The following is a 26,327-nucleotide window of genomic DNA, read 5'->3' on the forward strand; positions in this document are numbered from 1 at the left end:
GGAAAAGTTGCTGTATTGATAAAAGCACAATGCAAGTGCAATGGAAACAGACTTAACCACTGAAATGTCTGTTCTGCTGAAGAGATTTAAAAACAAAAAAAAGCAGCAGATGAAAACATCCGATCTGTGTGGAGCGATCGAGGGGACTCAAATTCATACATGAGACATACCTAAATGTCATATTTCCGATCACAATTTCTGCATGGTTTTCCTCCGTTTCAGGTTTGACCGGCGCTCTTTAAATTCCGTCATGTTGCGTCATCTTCTTCTGCAGCGGTTGAATGCTGCCTGACTGGAGAATTAGCGCCACCAACTGTTTATCTTGATGCGCTCAACTGCTAATGTTCACATACCAGTAGTTGATGAAAAAACTTACATTATCTCACACCAACCTTTGCAGATTTTCTAAAAATTCAGTTCAAATTTGCTCTAAATTTGGATGGAAATCTGGCAAAACTCTGTGTGTGAGACCTGTGACAGTATTTAACACCTTTTTATAACTAGCTTTGGAAGATGGTATTTTAGGCCACACTTTTATAGCCCTCCATCTTTCAATGAAATTATGTTTTTTTTATGTATGTATGTTTATTTTCACACAGCTGTTTCTTTCAGATGGACTTGACGCCGATGGAAGGACTCCTAAAACACATCGACTTTGGTGACGCCAGCTTTTGCATTGCTGTGATCGCCATCATTTTCAACCCTTTCTTCTGGAATGTGGTAAGAGATACTCCTAGAAACTCTAGCTACTAAATAGTCATGTACGTATAATCTCTTGTATACTTTATCCTATGTATCTAAAGGTTGGTCCGGTTAAGTTCACTGAGGTGTGGAGCAAAAAAGATCGTAAAATCGAGACTTCGAAATCATAACCGTTAGCGTTCATGATGGCTGAAAATTTACATTTTTCACTCTCACTGTTTATGATTTTAAGTGACTTAGCCAACTAATTGTTGCCATATCTGTCACTTACTTTAATTAGTTCTCTTTTTATTTGTTCATTCTGATGATAACACATTGGCACAAAGAATTCTGTTTGACTTCTAATGATGTAATGGACTCCGCAAAAAGCTAACTTTAAAGGGTGGCGATAGAACCTTTCAATGATATTCCTAAATTGATTTTCGGTTGGATACCAGCAAATGTCCTATAGCATTCGAAGTGTACAGGCAGCTCAGCGTGTCTTCACGCTTTTATACTAGAGATGTTCCGATACCAATACCAGTATTGGCTTTGATACTGCCTAAAACGCTGGTATCGGTATCGGGAAGTACTCGAGTTTATGCACCGATCCGATACCACGTAATAAAGCCCTAAAGAAAATCTACGTTAAAGTAGTTTGTTTATTTTCTTTTTCACAAAGAGTTTAACCTGAGCCAGACAGACAACAAAGATAGAAATAATATCACATCCATGCAGGTAGTATACAATTGTTAAAACCTAATAAAATATATGACACACTGGTATCGGATCGGTACTCGGTATCGGCCGATACGCAAGTTCAGGTATCGGGAGGCAAAAAATGGTATCGGGCCATCTCTACTTTATACCCAACTTTGCTGAGACAGCAGTCTGGGTTTTTGGCAGCCATGTACGAACAATAGCAACGCTGCTGCTGTTTCTGGCTGTGAGTAATGAGCAGGCACTTAGCCTAACAAGCTAATAAGTGAATCACTGTTTGTGTTCATTAACTTGAGAAATGTAATGAATCCCCAGCAGTGGTGTATCTGGCTTGGCCAGATGCACACCAGGCTTTTATTGGTGGGAAGCTGATGAGGTATTTTGTCCTATTTGCTGCAATACTAACTCCTACTGGTTGGTTGGGGCACCTGGTGGATGGGGAAAATTACAGTTACGTCGACAGACGTACTTTTGCTTTATTAAATAGCAATAGTAAATAGTGGTTTGTTTGGTTAAACACGCAATAGGCGGTGCCCTACCCTGCCGGCAGGATATTTTCACCAGGCGCTGCAAGAAAAAGGCTTAGACGAATCACTGCACTTTTTGTAGTTTTCTCTGTCCTGTCCTCGCCGCTCCCTATTTTCTCTCTCTTCTTGCATTTTGCAATCCCCGCCGTCTTTGTCACATCCCTTGTGAGCGCGTTGTGTCACCCGTGTGGAAACACAGTGGGGTGTATATAGAGTTTAATGGGTCATACGTAGCCTCGATGCAAAGGAATTTGAATCAGTGATTTATAGTAATGAAGTTACCGCCAATGCTCCAATACCTCGGTTAAGGTGGTGGAAGAAACCAACTGGGAACTAGAGTGTTAGAAGTTATAGCTTTGAAATTTGCTGTTCACAGATAGGCTGTCATTGACTGTTGATCCGTCTTTGTCAAATCAAAGAAAACTGTCCCCACAGTGTCTGAGCCTGATATAACTGCCCCTTTTGTCTATCACAGAGCGTTATATTAGGGCTGCAGCTAACGATTCATCTGTTGGGTTTTTTCTCGTTTAATCGATTAGTTGTTTTGTCTCTAAAATGTCAGAAAATGGTGAAAGATGTGGATCAGTGTTTCCCAAAAGCCCAAGAAGACGTCCTCAAATGTCTCGTTTTGTCCACAAATCAAAGATATTCAGTTTACTGTCACAGAGGAGAGGAGAAAGTAGAACATATTCACATTTAAGAAGCTGGAATCAAAGAATTTTTACTTTTGTCTGAAATAATTATTCAAACCGACTAATCGATTATCAAAATAGTTGGCGATTCATTTGAGAGTGGACAACTAATCGATTAATCGATTAATCTTTTGCAGCTCTAGATTATATTTCACAGATTTATCAGATATCTTATCTTAAAATGTTAGGATAATGATCAGACAATCAAGACTGATTATAACTGATCTCTAAAAGACTAAACATCGCAAAAAAATGCATTTTAACATGAGGCGATAACAAATGTGAGTGTTTGGGGTGTGTTGATTGCAATTTACTGTAAAAGAGTCAATCCTAAAGCATGGACTAGTGCTATGCAGCCTTGAGTCATACAGTACATTTCAAGTCACATTTTGCGCTGTGATTGGGTTTACTGTGAGAATCATGCCAACACACTCTAGTCTAATTATGCGTGGAGCTTTAGAGAACACTGCAATTCATTTAGTAGTCATGTTAGAAATGTTATTGTTATTCTCCCCCACACTCTTTATGTGGCACTTTGCACACTCTTTATGTGGCACTTTGCTGTCAAACATGTTCAAAGTGCACCATTATAATTATAATGTACTTGCTCATAACTAAAAAGCTATGTATTGAAAATGTTAAATGTTTTTAAAGCACTAATGCAACAAAGAAAATCTGTGAATAAATAAAGACATTCAAATTTGCAAGATGTTCAACAGGTATACTGCAGTTGAATTTCTATTGTTTCTATTTGAAATGATGTGTTCCATCCAACATATTTTACTTAGTTATGATGTTAACTACTATTACTACATGTACATAATAATAATAATAATATGATAAAAAAATGTATTTAAATTTTAAGTTCATTTAATATAGCACCTTTTACAGAACAAAGTCACAAGGTGCTTCAAGAGTGAAATTGTTGAAAATAAGACCAAAAACCAGTAGAAAAGAAAACAAGAATAAAATTACAATAGAACTACAAATAAAACCAGCTGTAGATGGTCCAGGCAGGTGAAAAGGTAATCATGATAGTAGTAGTAGTAGTAGTAGTAGTAGTAGTAGTAGATAGGCATGGGCATGATTACTCGACGATCGATAATTGATTTTTAAGAATTTCGTCGATCACGTTAATTTGTTATCAATTAAACTAATGCTGGTTGCGTTGCGTAGTGTGAGTCTGAAGCAATTAAACGAATTTCACAGTGTGGCAGCAATTAAACATTTTACCACCTGGGGGCAATATTTGACTTCATACTCAGTTACCTGGCTGCGAGTTTCCGTTTCGATTTCAAAAGTAATCATGAAGAGGACACGGCCAAGTGTGGCATGGGACCATTTTGATTGAAAAAAAAAAAAAAAAAACTTAGTTCACTGCAAACACTGAGATGCCGTGTATAAGTACAACACGGCCACGGTCGGTGGCGGCCGCGGTGTATCCTGCTCTCAGTCTCAACCTAGCATAAACTCGGCGTTAGCACGGAGGAGCTGCGATGCACAACGAGCAGAGAAAATTACCTAAGGGATCCGCAAGTTCATTGACATGGATATTGGAACCAGCATATCACATTTCGTCACGACGTACCATCACCAGACCGGTAGAAACTCACTACGAAGAACGGAATAAGGTTCCCCGGGCTGGCCAAGTTAGCGCGGAGGTACCTGTGCATCCCGGCAGCGCGGGTGTTTTCGGCGGCTGGACTGATGGTCACCAGGTAGCGGCCGCGTCTGACCCCACATCATGTCAACATGCTTATGTTTCTCAACAAAAATCAGTAGACTTGTGCAGAAGTTGTATCTGAGTTAGCCTACTGGTTATTTTGTTATTAGGCTTTGTCTGTGCCTTGGATAGTTTTGAGTTACATTTTGACAAAACCTGTCAGATCTAAGTATTATTATGTTTTTGGTTAAGTTATTATTTAACATGATTCTTTTTATTTATTATTCACGGGGTGTGTGTAGTCACATACAATGTTATTGGCCTTTCTCACCAGTCTGTCTTTGTAAATGTGTTCAATGCCCTGTACCGTTATCCCAAGTAACTTGCGTGCAGTTGTAACTGTTTTTCTGATTTTCATTTTCTGTGATTCAGTGGCATTTCCGAAACCAACAGATACCACAGCAAGTTAAAACACTTTCAATAAAAGCAGTATAAAACATTTGGAGCATTTTGTTATTGACATTAAAAACAAGCAGTCTCTTTAAAAAGTACATTCTTTGCTGTGTCTTAGTGTGCAAAAGATCAGTCCATGAGTCCCATTTAAGCTTGTTGTCCAGTACAATGCCAAGGTATTTGTAGTTTGTAACAACCTGAATAGTCTCCCCATTGATAAAAGTGTCGGTGGATTGCTGTGGCTTTCTAAAATCTATGGACATTTCTTTGGTCTTATTGTTATTTAAAATTAAGTGGGACTTGCACCATTCTAAAAAGGAGTCTAAAACTGGCCCTTGATATACCTTCCCATCCTGTAGCAGACTCACTAGAGCTGTGTCATCTGCATATTTAATAAAGTGCCTGTTTTTTAAAGGGCTAGCGCATGAATATGTGTATAAAATTAATAGTAAAGGAGATTAAACACATCCTTGCGGAGAGCCTGTGGATGTTTTCATCGCATCAGACAGAAATGAGCCCACTCTGACCCGCTGGGTCCATGATCCAACAAATAATACCTGTATTAAGATATATAATTCACTGGCTTAAATGTCTGCAAGAATCTTAGGTTGCATGGTGTTAAAAGCAGATGAAAAGTCCACAAATAGAATCTTAGCATGAGTCTTTGGTGCGCAAAAGGTCCATTAATGTCAAAATTGCATCATCCACCCCCCTGGAGACTTAATAAGCGAATTGCAGGGGGTCCATAAGATGGTGGGTTTGGAATACAATGTATCTCTTTACCAGACGCTGTGATTTTCAGATTTGATAACATTGCTAGGCTGTAGGATCATTTGGCTAAAATTGGCGTAATTTACTTGCTGCTTTTTGAAATGGTGTTTCATTTTACCATTAAGTCATCACACCTGCACTGCCTGGCACCACACATTCTCATCATGCAGTAGCTCTCTCCTTACAAAGAAAAGCCATTTTAATAAAGTAAGTGTCACTGAGGTGCTCTTGGCCTTGCACATGATCCCAAATCCCAAATTTTGATTTATCAGTCCAGAGCACCTGCTGCCATTTTTCTGCACCCCAGTTCCTATGTTTTTGTGCATAGTTGAGTCGCTTGGCCTTATTTCTATGTCGGAGGTATAGCTTTTTTGGCTGCAACTCTTCTCCGGACAGTAGATGGGTGTACCTGGGTCCCATTGGTTTCTGCCAGTTCTGAGCTGAACTTTATCAGGATGCATAGTATCCTGGATCCATGAAATAACTGGCCTTTAAAAATCAACATCTTCGTGCCTCTATGGGAATTTAACATAGGGGTGCACTAGGGCTGGACGATTTTGGCTAAAATCATAATCACGATTAATCGAACAAGTTACATCGATTTCGATTATTGAACGATTATTTAAAAAAAAATTCTTTTCTTATCCTGTAAATATGTTCACGGTTATTTTTTCTAATGAAAGAGTGCATAATCCTATCTTTGTGATTCTAAAATAAGGAAACTATTAATGCTTATTTATTAAATATTTCAAACAACTGAACTGAAATCTACAATTAGATTTTACAATGAAATAAAAACATCTTATAAAAAAGTAATTTAAGTTTTAATGTAAAAAAAAAAAAAGTTAATCACTGACTTGTGATCGACTGGAAAATATGCTGTCTCAAGGCACCTGTTGCGCAGCTTCCATTCATTGTCAGTGTAGTGCAATGTAAGGCTCAAATATGGGTCCATCGTCCTACTTGACCACAGATCAGATGTGGCTGCAAAGTGCTAAACAGACTCAAGTTCACCAGCTACTTTTTTACGACATGTTTGGTACATATTGGGCAGCGCAGTTTGGGAAAAATAGTGTCGCGATGGCACAGTATATCTTCTGTCGAGTGTTTTAACAAGTTGTTTAAACCCACTGTGCTCCACCGTAGGTACGGGAGCCATGTCCTTTGCGATGTAGTAACTAATGGCGTCAGTTATTTCTCTCCATTTTCTTGAATCCTTTTCATATTGTGTAGCATTTGTAAATGCGTGTGTTATTGACACCTGCTTTGTGGAGGCACTTGTTGCTGGGCGATTGTCAGCCTTTCTTTTTTTGAGCCATGCAATGTGATTGCGCTCCAGGTGTTGAAATAGATTGCTGGTATTACCTTTGGTCACTGCAGTGTTTGCATTTGACTTGAGTTTGTTCGGTGTCGTCTTTATTGAAACCAATATGTGTCCAAACGACGGACACTGCGTGTTTTTTTTTGGTACAAGAGGCTCTGGCTCCTGTTGCTGAGTTGACTCGGTCTTAGAGTTCTCCTCCATGTTGCTTCAATGTCGCAGACTGGACGGGGCGGAGTCACGTGACTACACACGCAGCGGCCGTAATATGTTTTAAGGGGAAAGTACATTAACACACAGTGGGCGGCCGCGGAAATATTAATAGGATTAAAAGACCGAAATAACCGACTTGGTAAAATGACGTCGGTTATAGGCTCTGAATTTCGGTTTCGATTGATCATCCAGCCCTAGGGTGCACTCACTTTCGTTGCCAGCGGTTTAGACGTTAATGGCTGTGTGTTGAGTTATTTTGAGGGGACAGCACATTTACAGTTATACAAGCTGTACACTTTACATTGTAGCAAAGTGTAATTTCTTCAGTGTTGTCCCATTAAATGATATAATGAAATATTTATTAAAATGTGAGGGGTGTACTCACTTTTGTGAGATACTGTATGTATATATACAGTACAGGCCAAAAGTTTGGACACACTTTCTCATTCAATGCGTTTCCTTTTTATTTTCATGACTATTTACATTGTAGATTCTCACTGAAGGCATCAAAACTATGAATGAACACATATGGAATTATGTACTTAACAAAAAAGTGTGAAATAACTGAAAACATGTCTTATATTTTAGATTCTTCAAAGTAGCCACCCTTTGCTTTTTTATTAATAAGGGAAATAATTCCACTAATTAACCCTGACAAAGCACACCTGTGAAGTGAAAACCATTTCAGGTGACTACCTCATGAAGCTCATTGAGAGAACACCAAGGGTTTGCAGAGTTATCAAAAAAAGCAAAGGGTGGCTACTTTGAGGAATCTAAAATATAAGACATGTTTTCAGTTATTTCACACTTTTTTGTTAAGTACATAATTCCATATGTGTTCATTCATAGTTTTGATGCCTTCAGTGAGAATCTACAATGTAAATAGTCATGAAAATAAAGAAACACATTGAATGAGAAGGTGTGTCCAAACCTTTGGCCTGTACTGTGTATATATATATATATATATATATATATATATATATATATATATATATAGGGCTAACTTGTACATTTGTCTAAGGAATATGTTAATTTATGGTGATGACCTTTCAATGAAAGGTAGTGGTAAAGCATGCTTCTCACCATTTTTCTTGCACAAAATGTCACACTGTCGCCTTGTTTCATGGCACACTGTGTGCTGCATGTGCTGTGCCGGTGCCGTGCTCCTGATAGTGCTGAAGGTTTAGCATGTTACTGCTCAAAAAGGATGAAATGTTTCATCTTGAACTATAAGGGCACTCGGAGAGAGCAGACCTCCGCCAAGGCTAGGCCCTATATTCTGTCTCTTTACATCATTTGTCTTTCTCACTTCACTTTCTGCACCATTTTTCTCTCTTTGCCCCCATGCTGTTGTCTCCTTTCACTGTGCCCTCCTGCTCTCACTACCAATGGTTTTGTCATAGTGGGGTTAGTGAATCACATTGTTATATTTTTCCTGCATGACCAGGTCTTTCTCACTTCAATTTCTGCACCATTTTTCTCTCTTTGCCCCCTGCTGTTGTCTCCTTTCAGCGTGCCCTTCTGCTCTCACTACCAATGGTTTTGTCATAGCGGGGTTATTGAATCACATTATTGTATTTTTCCTGTTTGACCAGGTCTTCCTGCGCCCTCTTACCTCATATACTCACATGATCTCCGTGAATTTTCTTTTCCGTCCTTTTTCCAAAATTAGCGTGCATATTCATGTTTTAATGCGTAGGCTAACAAGCTGAAAATAGCCGATTCCGACTCCTTTCCCAAGTCAAGTCAGGGTTATTAGTGTCTTTCCCTCTCTCTGACCTTCGTGATTAGCCTGTTCCTCTGCCTTTGCCTCTGAAATGACTGACTTGTTAGTCTTTATAGGATGTAATAAAACAAAGTGAGTATTTCTGCTGCTCAGCTGTCGTAGCAGATATGCACAGATGCAGACCAAGGTGTGTGTCAATGGTCAGGTATTTACCCATGACTACTGTAGTCTTTTATACATGTGTGTTCAATTTTTCTGCATCATTCTAGGGACTTGTGTGGGAAACTGATATTACTTTCTCCTCTCATCTTCGAAGTCACCATTATTACTAGATATTGGAGTGTTGACTATTGGTGCTTTCACAAAATATTTACACAATGAGATTTTTTTTATAAATAATCATCAGTAATCAATCGTTCCAGAAAAATGTTTTTTTGTGATTGTTGCAGGCAAAAATCCTTGATTATGCGGCACGTTTTCTTAAAAAATGCGATGGAATATGTGGGATAGTTATGCAATTTTATGCGATGAAATTGCAGGAACTGAAAAACTGCGGTTTGATGAAAAACGGATATTCAGTCATCGCAATACGTAAACAAATAAGATTCAAAAATATATACAAATAATATAATATGAAAGTAAAAATAAAAGTAATTGTCTAAACGGAGGGAAACAAAAGAGACAGACTTTCAAAAATTGTTTATTAATAAAGACAGCAGGAGCACTTAAACAAAGAAATTTCAGATAATATCAGATATTAAGGTAGCTTTCCTATTGTATACCAACTTAAGAGACTCAAAGTACATTCAAATTCAACCCCCAAAACCCTGCTTTTTGATGATGTTCACGTCGCGTAATTACGTCACTTCATAACGTTCCCATGGCAACAGGGGAAAATGGCTGCTCTTGTGTGAAGTAATTGCAACATTTTTTCTACTTTCTGCTAAGATATATGTGACTTTTTTGCAATGAAAATGCGGGGATTATGAAATCATGCAAGCCCCGCATATTTTGAAAGATGCGGCCCCCGCATAAATATGCAGAAATTGGCTGATTATGCATTGAATTATGCGATCGCATAATCACATTTTTCTGGAGGGACTGAGTAATGTAGATATAATAACTAAGTGGGTAAAGGCAAATAATAGAACAGTCTTTTAAGTTCAGAAAATGACTGTAATGCAACCTTTAAAACCAGGAACAGACATCACTTATGCCACATTACGATATTACAATATCCAAAATCTAAGAATATATCTAGTCTCATATCACGATATCGATATAATATCGTTATACTGCCCAGCTCTAGTCTCCACTTTCTGATTTCAGAGCAAACTAACAGTTACCGCTGCGGTCAGGAAGAGAATAAATCATGCACATCTTTGCTCAGAGGGTGCTCCCCACTGTTGGTTAGAATGATGCCTCATTCTTGTTTCTTTTTCTCCTCTCTCTGGACAGCAACAGGTTGCCCCTCTCCCAGCCTCTCCAGATAACTTTAAAAGTCTTCCAAAGTCAAATCTGCTCTATGAGATTAGATCGGCTCTGGGGCTGCATCAGAATCAGAAAGGGCTTTATTGCCAAGTACGTTTTTTACACATACAAGGAATTTGTCTTGGTGTTGTTGGTGCATGTCACATTCTCTAGATATAAGAACGATAAGATGATGATAGATGTCACAGTGACATTGAGATACTGGGAGGAGAATGGTCAGCCTGTTCTTTCTTGTTTTATACACATCCTTAGGCTGACATCCCAGCTGGAATGGCATGGACATGACGGCTAGCATTTAGATAAAAGGATTTGGTAACTAATTGTGTTACTAGAAGATTGCTTTACAAGCCTTATTCTGCTGACCTTCAAAATAATGATCCAGTGTGGCATTAATAGCTTGAATAAATTGTTGGAAAAATGTGTAAAGTCTAGTTTGAACCCAATAGAAAGGTTTTAAGAAGAACGACTGCAAAATGGAGAGAATTTGACATGATGTCTCCTAACCCCCCTTTACCCCAGTCTATATACTTCTGCAGTTGCCAGGGAACACTTGAGACTGCTCAACTAATATTAAAAAGAATTGCAATTTCATTGAAAAAAATGTGTCGGCATATTGAGTCACACCTGAAAACTACATTTTGTGATCAAGAGTGTGTGAAAAAAAGCCATAATTTGTGACGCGTTTTCCATCAACCAGCAGTGGGTGGTCCACCAGAGAGGGTGGAGCTTACGCAACAGACTTACTCTACATCATACGTTATTGTTATTACATTTTTGATCATATGGCCTCAGCCATATATAAACAAGCCATTCGTTGTCAGCGAATGCCATTTAGTGCTCTAGCTCTTTTTTTCCTTTTTTTTTTTAGATTCAGTTCAGGCACCGTTGAGGCACCCGCACCGTTTGAAAAGTATAGTTTTAGCACCGGTATCGGAGGATGTCTTTTTCATGTCAACTGGACATAATGTCATCCTGTTTACTGTCAAGTTGTCATTACAAAGACATCCCAAACAAATTTAATGTCATCTTGTCATGACCAAGACAACTTCTGCTAATGTCACTTTGATTAATGTCCAGTTGTCATAATCCAGTCCTTCGAGATTTTTTTTTTTTGAGTTTTTCCCCCAACACCCTGCTTTTTGATGATGTTCACATCGCGTAATTACGTCACTTCATAACGTTCCCATGGCAACCATAATGGCTACTCTTGTGTGAACTAAACGCAACATTTTTCAACTTTCTGCTAAGATATATGTGACTTTTTTGCAACGAAAATGCGGGGATGAAATCATGCAAGGCCCACAAATTTTGCGCGGAAATCGGCAATTTATGCAGCGAAAGTGTGGCTTATTTGAAAAAATGCGCATAAATATGCGGACTTTGGCTGATTATGCATTTCATTATGGGATTGTATAATCACGTTTTTCTGGAGGGACTGATAATCAAGACAACCCCAAACAATGTCACCTTGTTATTATGTTCATGACCCGTTCATGACAGCGTCATGTCGCAGTTATGACAGTGTCATGTCACGATTATGTCGACACCTTCAACTTAAGTGTTACCACCAATTTAAATAAATATATATTTTTTCGAGCCCCAATTACAGGGAACGCTATAACCAAACGTCTGCAATAACAGAAATCAAGAGCAACGCCGCATGAAATCACGAGTGAGTCAGCAGATTAAGAGCTGCATACGTAGCTTCAGCTGTGTAGGGCTCCGTTGTTTTGCTCCAACTTCTCAGGGGTCTTATCTGGGGGCTTGAGGAGTCCGACTTTGGCACTCCTAATGAAATTAAACACCTTTTCCTTTCTCTTGGCTTCAGCCCGTCTAAACACAGATAACTCATTCTGTTGTTATTGCTCTGCCCAAGGCCAAATTATGACTCCTCAAGCCCCAGCTAAGTCCCCTGAGAGTTGGAGCAAAACATAGGAGCCCCACGTCACTGGCGCTGTGTATGCAGCGCCTAATCTGCTGACTCACCCGTGATTTCACTCACTTTGACTTCTGTAATTGCAACCGTTTGGTTACAGTCTTCGCTGTAATTGCAGCTCGAAAGGAAATATATTTATTTGAATTGGTTTTGAACTGGAACTAGTCTTGTTGTTTTTATTATGTGTTTTACGCTGTCTTGCTGGTTTTATGTTTTTTTTATGCTAGTTTTGTAAAGCACTTTGGTCTGTCTAGCGGCTGTTTAAATGTGCTATATAAATAACTTGAACTTGAACTTGGATGTTACTTTACACTATACGGGTGGATATTGTTTCAATCTTTTTCTCTTTTTTTTATACAATTGAACAGCTAACTATTTCAACCATTCATCCAATAATTAAAACCTTTTTACCATTTGGCTATAATCGATATTTCGAGTTTCAGGGGGTTCTTTGTCGTTGGCAGTGAAGAGCACAGTCCTAGGAACAGCTAAGCTACCCAGAAGCCTCAGGAGAGAGGAGAGGAGTGGTAAAATTAAATAAAAACAGAACTCCAAACAGGAAGTTTAAGAAGTGAACAAAGGGGGAAAGTGCAACATGATGTCAACGTGACCCTGCAGTGCTTCTCCGATTATTTACCGAGTCTAAATGCTGGGAAACGAGAATAGAGGGAATGAAAGCAAACCGTGCAGAGGAGGCACCTCCAGCAACTTAGTAAAGTGTAAAAACTGAGGTGAAAAATCAACTGAGGGAACATTGGAGCAGTGAAAAGGAGAAATGAAAATAAGCCAAAACTCAAGAAAGAAAAGGATGGAGAGAAAAAACAACCAATAGCTGAATGGATATTTAATTTAAAAAGTACAGAGTAAAGGGGGGAAATATAAGAGAAAGACGTGCGAGTGTAAGAGTGAAAGGAGGTGTGATGAATTGCTCATACCGTAGGATGTGTCAGGCCTCCTGCACGCTGGCTGCGTGGCGTGAGCGTGGCGTTTTTTATGTCTGACACGGCGCTGCTGCTGCTAGCCTCGTCTGTACACATGTATGTTTCCCATTGATAAAATGAAATAATAGTGTGTTCTTTAACTTTATTTTGTCAATATTTTTGTGTTTGTACATTTGTTTGCACATATTTATATATATATATATATATATATATATATATATATATATATATATATATATATATATACATACACATACAGTACAGGCCAAAAGTTTGGACACACTTTCTCATTCAATGCGTTTCCTTTTTATTTTCATGACTATTTACATTGTAGATTCTCACTGAAGGCATCACAACTATGAATGAACACATATGGAATTATGTACTTAACAAAAAAGTGTGAAATAACTGAAAACATGTCTTATATTTTAGATTCTTCTAAGTAGCCACCCTTTGCTTTTTTATTAGTAAGGTAACAAATTCCACTAATTAACCCTGACAAAGCACACCTGTGAAGTGAAAACCATTTCAGGTGACTACCTCATGAAGCTCATTGAGAGAACACCAAGGGTTTGCAGAGTTATCAAAAAAAGCAAAGGGTGGCTACTTTGAGGAATCTAAAATATAAGACATGTTTTCAGTTATTTCACACTTTTTTGTTAAGTACATAATTCCATATGTGTTCATTCATAGTTTTGATGCCTTCAGTCAGAATCTACAATGTAAATAGTCATGAAAATAAAGAAACACATCGAATGAGAAGGTGTGTCCAAATTTTTGGCCTGTACTGTATGTTATTGTTTTATCAGAATCCAATTGAAATACAATTTAAAAAGGAGTTCAACAGATATAGTGATTTGATTACAGCAACGACAACGTCGGCAGAATTGACGGCAAAAAAATCGATTATTATTAATTTTTTTAATTACATTTATATCTGCATTTATGTCAAAACCTAGAGACTTTCAAACATCAAAATGTCATTTATTAAATGTATTTGTGTCAAAATGACATATAAACATCTTTTCGTATTCTATTTTTGCCCTGGAAACGCTTCCAACACGCTCACGTGTCGCTTGACATAGGCGTCGGTCCTATTTCTAGCATGTGCTCGTTTTGCGTGTCACGCAGGCAGCGTGCGAGCTCTAACCTGTTAACATGGGAGCCGAAATAAAAACGGACACGCCATGCAGCTGACACGCTCACCCCACGCAGCCAGTGTGCAGGAGGCCTAAGTGGCTGTAAGGTGAGTTATTCAGGCAAAGCGCATTAGGACTGATGGATCTTATTTAGAGAAGCAGGTGATAAAAGATCTTTTCCACGCCACGCAGCCAGTGTGTAGGAGGCCACACATGCAACATTTACTGAAATACCATTATTTCCTGATAAGTGATGCCAAGTGATGTCAATGAACTTTGTTTTTTTACTTTCTGTTGAAGAACTTTATTCTAAAACAGAAGAAGAAAATTGACGACTACTCTTAGATTTCTTGTGTCAAAGTGCAGACAGTCATAAAGTAAGTAACTATTGACTATATCATGAGATCATGGGACTTACAATCCTAACCATATTTACATGCGGAATGAAGATATCTGTATGCTTTTTTTTTTTGTTATGAAACCCTTCAGTTTAGCCATGGCAGTTTCTTGCACAATGAAATTCAACAATCAACTTTTATTTTCATGGTCTGACGCACGAGTGTTGCGCACATGGGAGCATAAAGTCTTTGTCTTAGAACAAAATTAATGGAGTTATATTTAGCATAATTATTAACAAGACTGCGACAGCTGAGGACTGTGCATTATGGTGTCAGAGTTTAGATGCTGGTGTGTGTGTGTGTGTGTGTGTGTGTGTGGGGGGGGGGTATCCTTCATAAGAGCCAGCTGTAGCTGTAGTTTGGACCTCAAGTGACAAAAAAGTTGTGAATTGAATGTTTTTGCCAAGCCTGAGCTCTTTGTGGGTCTTGGTTCAGGGTTTAGAAGTGACTTCTATTACTTTAAGGTCCTTAGATGTACGTACAGTCAGACAATTAAGCAGGGCTGGGTTAAAATAAAATGGATTCTCCAATTAAAATTGATTAAAAAAAAAGCCTACTTACTGACGCAATTCGACCCCTTGAATGAGTCCCACTGGAACTCTGTGGACTGTAAATCCCCCAGCAGCAAAACCAAGCAGTGGACCAAACCACTCTGATGCAAGGGAGGGGGGACTCAAAATGTTTGCCCAGTTTGCATTGTTTTACTACTTACACAATTATTTGAAGTATTTACTGTATTATGTACAACATGTATACAGCGTGGTCAGCAACCATTTTGCATAAACAATAGTGAGCTCTGACTGAACTAAACTAAAAATGTTGACTTACTGTATGTTGGTATTTAACGACAGGTACTGTATGGATCATTGTGATAAGAAACAACATTTTGGTGTTTTTTGCCCCCAACGGCGCCTTCCAGGCAGCTAACCCTAACCTTAACCCTAAACATAACCAGTGTGCGTGGCCTGGAAGGCGCCGTTGGGGGCAAAAAACACCAAAGACCAAACACCATTGTGCACGCAGGGAGGGACGTGGTGGCACCGGCACCCCCTAAAATATGATTAGTTCCCCCTGGTGCCCCTCCCAATCCATCGGGCAAGTTCTGTCACTTGGCTGCCTGTTCTGCCAATCTTTCCAGTCTTTGTCACATGACCAAGTAATGTTTCCTACTACTATCCAAAATTCTGATACCAGCACTGGAATAGTTTTTGTTTGTAAAGTGGCAGACTGACCGTGGCCGTGTGACGTTTCTGTCGCGCCGCGCTCTACTCTATTCCTATGGGTGACGTCAAGCGACTTCAACATGCACACAAAGCATTCCGGGAAGGCGGCGCTGCATTTGAGAAAATGTTGCGCGTCAAGAAGCTGGCCGATGCCCAGCTTTATGCAAATGAATCCGTTGAACGCGACGCGACTATCCAGTAGAAGTAGCCGAAAATCTTTCAAACTGACCTTTGTCGATCTGAAATGAAGACAGATTCAGCAACTGCATGGCCTATTTCTCGCTTAAAATGTTTTCAGAAACACATTTCAGTGAACTACTTTTGTAAAATACGAGATCGTATTCTCAACGAGCCGCCACGACACTCTGTTGAAATTCTCGAGTAGCCAAACCCACGTCAAGCGTTCGTCCGATCAGCTGCTGGTCAGGGGCGTGGAGCATCAACCATGGCTGTATGACGTCGCGACACCACGCTTCAGTCGTGTCGGACGTATGGATCTGTACTGTGAGCCTATAGAAAAAGGGTTATTGTATACAGATAGATAATTTGTTTAAATTGAATGATTCTTGGTCCCCTCCCGCCGTGCCACCCCACTTAAAAAATCCTGGAATCACCCTAGTGTGCACTATTGTCCACAGGAATTCAACCTATAATGAGTCCTCTGCTTTTAGCAGTATATTTGAGTTGCTGTTCATATGCAGAACTATTTATAATATATTATAATAAACAATAATATTATATTAATAATATTCAAATGTTTACTTTACATTCATGTCTACTGTATTTACAAAAATGCAACTCTTCCAGATGTTTTTAAGATAGAGATACCTCAAGTCATAGATTGACTCATTTTTTGAACTATTTTACTTTATAATGTATTTGTCCCCATCTTTACTTCCTTTGACAAGAAAAAAAGTAATCCCAGTTTAAAAAAAATGCCATGACGACCCTTCCACCAGACGATCAGTGGGCTTCAACAGGGATGTCCAGCCGTCCTAACTAACTCCAAAGTCACAGCCAGTAGGGATGGAGTATGGAGAAACTGTTCCACAGACTATCTATAAAAAAAGAAAAAAACATCACAATATTATTATTATTATTATATTGGGATAATCCATTTTAGTCAAGCTTATTGATTTGCAACAATGCTCACAATGACCTAATATACTAGATATTAAAGGTAGCGCTATGACTGTCTGGCAAAACAAATCTATATATCGTCTGAGAGTAGATACCATCATATTGCCCAACCTAGTTCTGTAAGTGACTACCCTGTACATACTATTAATAGATATACTAGAAGACAAAGCCCTCAATGTACGACCATATGTTGCATAAGTCTTTGTCTATCCCTTCAGGGTCAAGGCTTTCATGCTCCTCAAAATCTAAAGATGCCTTTCATGCCAAACACTGTGCTAGCCACAGATCGTTAAATGGTGTGTATGTCCTGAGCTTAGTGCTAAGAAGCCAAATCACAGCGTGACTGAAATGTTTCTGTACTTAGGGGCAATGATTATAGTCATATAACTGTGTCAATAACAACCAAGCCACAGTCTGAGACCTGTCAACCCTTGTGGTTGCTATAGAGTACATTTTCAGCATTTCCAACACTAACTTCCTTTTAATGTATTTTTATTTGATCCCGTTAATTTTTACGTCCTCTGTAAAATTGCTACAGGGAGAGCATTATGACATCTCCATTAATTACTTAAGTAATTTTGCTGCCTGAAATTATTTCAGCTGAGTCATCATTGGTGACACAATCTGGGTCAGATACAGTTCAACAGTGGTAGGTTCGACCTTCTGCCTCTGCTTGGAGGTGGAATAGATGCAATCGTAACAGAGGTCATAATCTCCTTGGGCCAACATGAAAGTGATGCTTTAAGGGCAGAATTAAACGATGGTTATTGGAGAGCAAGATGACAAAATGACTGTATTTTACCAGTCCAGTAATGTGCATCAGTTCATTCAAAAGGTCATAAAGATATTTAGTGAATAAGTAAGCTCTTAATTAGTAATATTAAGTTAATGTGCCATTGTGCAATGCAACTGAAAAGTTAACTTGAGAGTGGCAATAGGTGAAAGGTCATTGGGTTAAGGGTGAAAGGGGTATACCTTTAGGATACGGCATCTGACCAGCGAATGTCATGGAATTCTAACTGTTAGATAATGAGTAGCCAGACCTTCCTCCACAGCGCTGCGGAGTAGGGTCTGGCTAGTCCACACAGCATTCCGGAAGGGGTGAAAAATGTGCTCTGGTTTATTGGCATTTCTTCAAACCAATCATAATCGTCTTGGGCGGTGCTAAGCGCCGGATGGAGCAACAGCGCCTCTGCAAAATAGCCTCGGCAAGAAACTTGTTTAGTTGGAACATGCGTACATTCAAAAGTTGTTTTAGTCGTGCAACAGAAAACTCAGATTGAACAGATTAGTCTAGCTAGCGCTGCAGAGACCTGAGGAGCAGTTAACTATAGTCCTCATAAATCCACCGGAGTTAAAATGCCAACACAAAGAAAGCGGAAGATAACGGACATCTGGGCGAAATGAAAGACATTTCCAGCAGCATCTGAACAATCCCGAAAGGAAAGCTTATGAGCTCAAGTGTCCAAAATAGCAAGGGTTCAGCTTCTGAGAAGCATGAATGAAATGAGTGGGACATGATTTGTAGTGAACATTTGGACAAAAACAATGTTGGGCTTAATTCATTTGAGACCATGAAGATCAACTGCAAATACTGTATGAATTGGATGCCTAATACCTCTTCATGGACCAAGATGCAAGTGATGGTGATATTTTGACCTGATTGAGTCACTAACATGAGGAATCATCCATTGGGATCCATTGACATTTCCAAGATATTTTGTTCAAAGTGACCGATATTGCCTTCCTTAGAGGAAAACTAAGAGTCAATGCTTGAAAATTGTTAGGGCCCGGTAAATTATAGTGTGGTCTAGACTTAATATGTAAAGTGTCCTGAGATAACTACTGTTATAATTTAATGCTATGAATAAAATTTTATTGAATTGAGAGTCTCTAGCCATGCTAGCAGCTCTGTGTAATGAGGCTGTACTTAGACATGGCGGTATTTTGAGCAAAATGTTACATGAGCATGCAAACACGCTTACAATGAAAATGCTAATAATATGCTGATGTTGAGCACGTTTAATCTTCACTATGGGCACTTTTGTGTTAGCATGCTAACATTTGCTTATTAGCACTAAACGTACATTCATTTTGCAGGTAATTGGTCATGAACCCAACTATTGGACAAATTGAATTGTTCTGATGATGTCAAAGTTATTGCAATTCATCCTGCAGGGGAACATGAATCTGTATTAATGAGCCGGAGTCTGTATTTAGCATTGAATAGTCGTTACATAATATTTCCCTCAAAACTGCAAATATCAACCTCATGTTTGTGTCCTCAGTATACATCTTCTGGGAACATGGATGTTCGTACAAAATTTCATAGCAATCTATCCAATATTTGTTTTTCAGTCTGGACCAAAGGGATGGACTGACGCATAACAACTGACAGATTTTTGATTGTGAAGAAGACCTGAGGGCCGAAACGTCATCTGAATAAAAACGAGAAATGCACACGGAGCCAGAGTGTGCCGCACTTTCCCCCCCTATTTTCTAATAGACAACATTGTCATCCCTAGAGCCACAATGATCGCATGGCTAAAAAAAATAAAGTGTCCTGTTCTCCCCCATTTTGATCCACATCTGAATTTAGTTTGTTTTGTTAAACACGTGCTCCCAGAATCTGCTCCGCTGCTTTTGGGACAAAATGTCCACAAATCCCCAGATATTTCAATCTTTAATTATTGTTTTTTAAATTGAGGAGGATTTAATCAGGGCTTCGCCGATGCGCATGTGATCGGTCTATGTTCTTGTTCTCTTTCTCCTCGATATTCCAGGACAGCACACATCCTCGCATTAATGCACTTGGCTGTGTGTGTGTCTGCATCTGTGCCTGTGTACGTGTCATCCTCCATCAAACAGCTATACTATACAATGGGTCAACAACCAGCTGTTGTTTAGGCTGATAGACTCACACAGTCCGAGCTAGGACTGCACAATATATCGTTATTGGCATCGCAGTATCAAATGACGCAATATACACATCGCAAAAAAAGGCTGCGACATATCGCGAAAGACACTCAGAGATTGTTTGTGTTAGTTGAAAGAAAAATATCAGTAGAAAATTGCACTTTAAAATGTAATTGTTATTCTTTTTTTTAAGTTCCATTTTGCGTTCAATTCAGTGTTCAATTGAATAATAGATAATAATAATAATCATAAAAGAATGTTGGAAATTATTTCCTTTCATTTGTTTTAAATTCAACAAACAATGTGTTGTATTTTAGCGGAATGCTGAAAGCAGCAGAAATGCAGAACTGAGTGGACTTTAATTTCTGTTTATCGCAAGTAATATCGTTATCGTCATATTTTCCTTATACCATGCGAGCTAGTCCAAGCTGGAATCTTTTCCACTGGAGGGACTGAAAGTTACCTTAACTCAAGGCACTGCAAAGTACCACACACATTGTATTACATACAGTTGTACATTGTATTACATACAGTTGTACATTTTGTTCAGTCGCCAGTAAGTGCATTCTTGGCGTGTGGATAGGGATGTGTTGAGGGTGAGGTGAGGATGCTTTTAGCCATATTTTCCCATTTTGGCTGCTTAGATGTTCTCCCATTTGGGAAAAGCAGATGTCAGAAAAAAAAACTTTCAATGAGATGTGTTCCTTTTGTCTTGTCTTCAAGCCCATTCAAGTGCCTGTATCTGAGATTTAAGTGGGCAGATGGGGAACCAGGAGGAGCCTGTTACCCAAGCCTTGATTGAATTTGTCTTCGAGAGCTGTTAGTTCTGCCAAGCTGGCGCCACTCGCTGTACTCTCCTCATCCCTGCCTTCTGTGATTCCCGTGGCCTGATTGAGGATTTGATAACAGCATCAGTAGTCTGTCTGCAGAACAAAACACACAGTATTTTAATTGTTTAGCGAGTGCCCACTGCCCAGTGGTTCATCGTGTTGGATGATCGTTGGGATGGTGCAGTCCCATCGCTGCTTTAGATTAGAGCGTACAGACACAAATGGCCTGCTAATGTGGATGGTGGACCCTGATTGTCATGTTTCCCACAGGGTAATACGATGTGTTCCTGGGTTTTTAAATGAACCCCCATGTATTTCCATAAATAAACCCCATAAGAAGAAATAAGCGTTGCCGAAAACGGTAAGTGCAAAGCGGGCCTTTTTGGAGTTTACACTAGCCCGTGCATTGTCAAGCATTTTAGGTTAATTACAAAACATGGACGTGGGTCTATGCACCACATATTTGTTGGACACTAAGAAAAAAAAGACATTGTCAGCGGTTACATTATGTTTCTAATATATAACTATATTTTCTCTTCCTTTCTTATATGAGTAGTGAGCACACTGTATCTCTTCCCAACCTCTTTATGTTATTTCCACACAGTCTGTTATTTTTAGGTAAAGCCTAAGCAGCATGGTAACCTGATGCACCTCCTCGTTTTTGACGTTGCCGAATTTTTTACATTCTCAACACAGCGTGAAATTACACACAAAGGCTTGCCTATAAAAAGTCTGCAATATTGTGCTGTAGTGGCCAGTAGTAGGTTAATCACCAGTTGTCAGTAACCTTTTCAGTCTACGTCAGCTGTTCAGGCTGGCATTCCGCCAGTTTCGAAAACGAACACCTGCGCCGCCATGCGCTATGAATAAATAAGAGAGGGTGATGATGATATATATGCGCCGTTATATTAGGTGTCACATTTAAATTGCTACATGAAAAAGCATTACGTCATCGTATCATCTTTGCATTCACAAACATGTTACCTGCAAGGCTAATTCCTTCCAGCTCCGTTGTTGTTGTTACCGTTCTGTTTCCCTCTGGCTCGCTGTGTCCCAGTGTCCCACAGAGCAGACTGTGATATAATCAACATTTGGACGTAACCTTAGTGTGAGTCACAGACGAGCTTAAGTTGTTGGGCTTTAATTACACAGCAGTCTTCTTCTCTTGGCATTGGGACAGAGAGGAAATAGGGATGAAAGAGACATTTAATGACGAGGATGCTGGAAGCTGCAATGTGCCTTAAACCTGCATTCTATCTAATGTCCAGCAGGGGGCGACTCCACACGACTACCACAAGTGCTAGCTGGTAATTTAAGGGAGGCTTCACACTCAAGACTTCCAAACAGCAGTCCACAAATCAATGGGTGATGTCACCACTGCTACCATTGTTTCCGTGGGCTCTTAAAAAGTCTAAAAAATTTCAAAATCAAAATAGTCTTAGCTTTCCTACGTCCATGTAACGCTACCTCTAATGCTCATTGAAATCCTTTTTTTTTTATTCCCTGGTGTAGTTCTTTCTTTCGCTTTTCCAAATGAGACCAACATTCAACTAGGGTTGGCTACCAAATTCAATTCTTTTTAGGCACCGACCCTCTAAAGTATTGAGTATCTAAAAAGGCCTCGTCATTCAATACCCAGTTTCAATACCTAAGGAGTCTTCTAATGTTACACATCGTAGAGACACGCAGGAAAAACTCATAGCGCACAGAGACGGGGCTCACGTAGTGGCGTAATGTGTAATGTTGAAATGTTGAAAATTCTTTTTGTTTTGTAAAATTGGTATTGAATAAAGTATCGTTTAGGAACCAGTATCAAAGTCACTGTAGTGGTATCAGTACCGGTATTGAATACTTTAAACAATACCCAGAGCTACATGCAACTTCCTGTATATTGTAGGGTTGGGCGATGTCCCCTAAATTGGCAGTTGACGATTTTTACAGTAAAACGTTGTGATGGACGATGATATCGTCATTGTCGGGGGGGCTTTGTTTTTTACACATTTATTTCTACTACTATGGGCTAACAATTAACATAGAAACAATCCGATATACATTTAAATGCCCTCTGTAAATAGACAGTATTAAATGCTGGCGCCAACTTGACCTACTTTCACTTAACTACGGTGCTGTAAAGTCTAGACTCAATCAGATGTCCGTGATCTGCTTAACGACAGGAAAGTGGAACGTTTGCTTTCAACAGAGCGACAGTAATAACCTAACATACCATCATTACTGAGTTTAAACTACATTCTCGGTTATATTAGCACTGAATAACGCATTCAATAAACAGAAACCTAACTCTGCACATGCGCAGTATTAGCTCACACATTAAATAGCACCCTTGTGAATTAGCCTACTGTTGCAAACGTACATTCATAAATCCTACATAACATCGTCATCAGACTTACTTATTGATGCACGCACACAGTAGTATCCACAAAGTTAGTCCAATGAGGGGATAAAGGAAAGTGTGATAATGTTCCACGTTAACGCTTTTTTCTCTCTCGCTCGAGACAGCTGTGTCCAAGCCGAGGCGCAGTGCATGGTTACCGCATGCTGATACGTTACTAGCACTGCATGAAAAGTGGGATTTTCGTCAGTATGCGGCACTGTAGATTGTCGTGGAACTTCAGGTTTACGACTGCACACAGCAATTTACCATAGACAGTATATAATGGACCAATAGACCCCGTTGCTCTGGACGGAGACCAGTGAAGGCTATTAGAAGCACTTTTCCGGTGATGGCCAGCTTTACTGCGCAGCCTCCAACTGAGTGAATGTGACGTGAGCAACCTGTCTGAAAGTGTGAAGTCTTCTGGTAGCTGTGCCGAGAGAAATCTCAATCATTCCCAATCTTACAGATACGGAGAGTGTAGGTGTATGTAAGGAGATAACATAGACACAGGCTAATTACTGATCACTAACATGCTAGTTAACATTAGTAATTAAACCTAAACAGCTCATGTAAGTCCAAACTGCCTGCAAGCTTCTCCTGTACTATACGGTAATTCCTCTACTTTGCGACAGTAAGTCACTTGGTTATGACACAATCGTTAGCTTATGTTTACAAAAACGTCTGCTACGGAGCTATAACGTGAGGTACAAGGTAATGAAGCCTTTTATACATTGTCGTGTTTCTTTGGAACTAAACAACGGACAAATAGAGTCTTTAAACATGTCTGATGCAAAGTTATTCGCAGTCAAGTGACGTAAAAAAAAAATGGCGGTCAGCGGAATGCTAACTAGAGGTGATGGCCAGTTAGCAACAAAATGGCGCCATAGATGGCTCGAGTTCTGAAGCAAAGCTTACCCCCGCAATTTACAGGCAACACCGAAAACCGAGGTATATGAGGCATTTGGAAGTGCGCCACATAGACCTACAGGACAACGCACCCCAGACGTCTGCAAAATGGACCGAATCAGAACGAATGCTGCCGGTTACCAACAGCTCCGAGGCGGCCGCGGGTTAGGGGTGGACGGTGCTGTTTCTCCTGAGCGTGGGATATTTATTGTGTGTGCTGTATGTCTCTGATGCTTTGTACATAGTTTTTTTTTCTGATTGCGTTTGTGATTTGTGTCAATAAAGCTCTATCTTTGAATAAACAGCACGTTCCTGGCAAATCATTTTAACTATGATAATCATGACATGAATATAGAGCATATATGAAAATATATATATATATATATATATATATATATATTAATAATAATAATAATGGCCCAGGTTGACCAATAGCCTAACCCGTGACAGACCTGTCAACCAATCACGAGAGATTTTTCTTGTTTAAAAGTAGTGGTTTCATCAAATAGCGAGTGAGGAAATTCCAGTCAGGCCAGACGTTCTCTGGTCAGGCGCCTATTCATATTCTAATTAGATCCATTAACACCTCCGCGGGGGCTCTCCACATACGTCATGGTTCGTTTCCGACAATATGTGGCACAGACGAACGTGACGTTCGCAGCCTGTAAATTGTCGATAACTGCCGAAAATTAGGGGGATTTCCGGACGTTTACAGGCATTTACGGGGACGGAAATCCCACTTTTCATGCAGTGTAGTCCAGGTAGCGTTTGTGTGACAGGGTGGGGGGGCGTGGCATCATGATGTTGGTTCTCCATCGGCACAACCCTAGTATATTGCAGCCAATCAGCTTTAGTGTTATTCTTGCGAGTCTCTTCCGGATTGTACCACAGACATAAAACTATGTCTAAAATTATGGGAAAGTGGAAGCGTAGCGAAAAAGCTAAATTTAGGGCTCGGTTTAAGCCAGTTGCTATCAAAGTATTTTAAGCCCACTGCTTCTTATGCAAGAAAGCAAATAAACTGGGATCGTTGGGTGGACAGGTGCTGGAGTCTGAAACATCTTACAGCTGTGAAGGGTCTCCAGGAAAACGACAGCAATCGGCCAGTTGTGTTTCAGCCAATGTTTCCGGACGATGTTTATGGACTCTGTCATCTGGACTCTGTCATCTAACTCTGACATTTTTTTCTCCTTTTTTTGTGGATGTTGTGATCATAGGCAGCGATTTATGTTTTCCTCCGTGGGTGCTGACGGCGCACGCCCTTTAAAAAAAGTAGTGAAAAAATGTTTGAACCTTAGGAAATGGACAGCGGCCGACACAAACGCACACACCTATTAACTCGACAATAAAGCCGTAAAGTAGGCTATCTTTCAACTCAAACACAAATACAGATAGGATTGGAGATGAGAAGTTTAACTGACACGTAACCGCGATCAGCCTCGTGGGACATTAAGAATCAATGCCCACCGCTCCACTTAGCACCAACTGCAATGTTTAATTTTAAATGAGTGTAGCCTACTGGCAGTCTGGTACACGTGGGTGCTCAGTATTTATTTAATTTTCATGGTATCGCCGTCTGTGTTTGTGATATAGGTAATAGGTGGTCTTAAAATGGTCTTAAAAAGTCAAATATTTGACTTGAGGAAACCTGCAGAGACCCTTAGCTGCATCCATTATTTTGCCCTGAAGATGTAGTTCTTTGGTTATTTTGAAGAACCAAAGGCAGCCTCTTGAATTTATATATTTATCGAAGTAAAAAGTAAAGCTTCATCAACTACCTCTGATTGCACTCGACTTGAGCATGGAGCTTAAGCTCCTATCATTGCCACAGGCTGCTTAGTGACCAACAGTCAAAGAATGCAGTAAAATAGACTTGACAATGCTCATCCTTTCCCACAGAGCTGAAGAACCAGTGAGAATGCCACTTGAGTAGGTGTGGACAGCCTTCCTTTTAAACACCATATATACAGTTTCCTCTCACATTTATTCATTTTTATTTTCTTTTCTCTATCTTTCCTCTCCTGACCATAGAAACCGTGTTGCCATGGCAACATTTGCGTCTTTTTTGTTGTTGCTGTTTAACAGTCCATCAGTGCACTTCCTCAGCCCACAGTCAGCCAGTCATCTCGAATCCGTCCACCATCAACTCTTTCAGTCAGTAATCCCACAGGGCATATGAGTTCACCGTATCAATAGACAGGCCACGCGCTTTGTATGTTGCGTAAACTATAAGAGTTGTATAGTT

At 39.7% G+C, this 26,327-nt stretch overlaps 1 protein-coding gene across 2 annotated transcripts in view; it reads left to right on the forward strand.

Moving 5' to 3' along the window:
* The window catches only part of pemt (phosphatidylethanolamine N-methyltransferase), a 91,414-nt gene that overhangs the window by 3,734 nt on the left and 61,353 nt on the right, over positions 1-26,327 (forward strand). Inside the window, exon 2 of one of the 2 annotated variants that reach the window (XM_028567777.1) lies at positions 613-720. In XM_028567777.1, coding sequence (XP_028423578.1) covers positions 613-720 — 108 coding nt within the window. Of the gene's footprint in view, positions 1-599; positions 721-26,327 lie in introns of both variants that reach the window. The other variant, XM_028567778.1, reaches the window with a different exon arrangement.

The sequence above is a fragment of the Perca flavescens genome, chromosome 21, assembly GCF_004354835.1.
Source record: "Perca flavescens isolate YP-PL-M2 chromosome 21, PFLA_1.0, whole genome shotgun sequence".
NCBI lineage: Eukaryota > Metazoa > Chordata > Actinopteri > Perciformes > Percidae > Perca > Perca flavescens.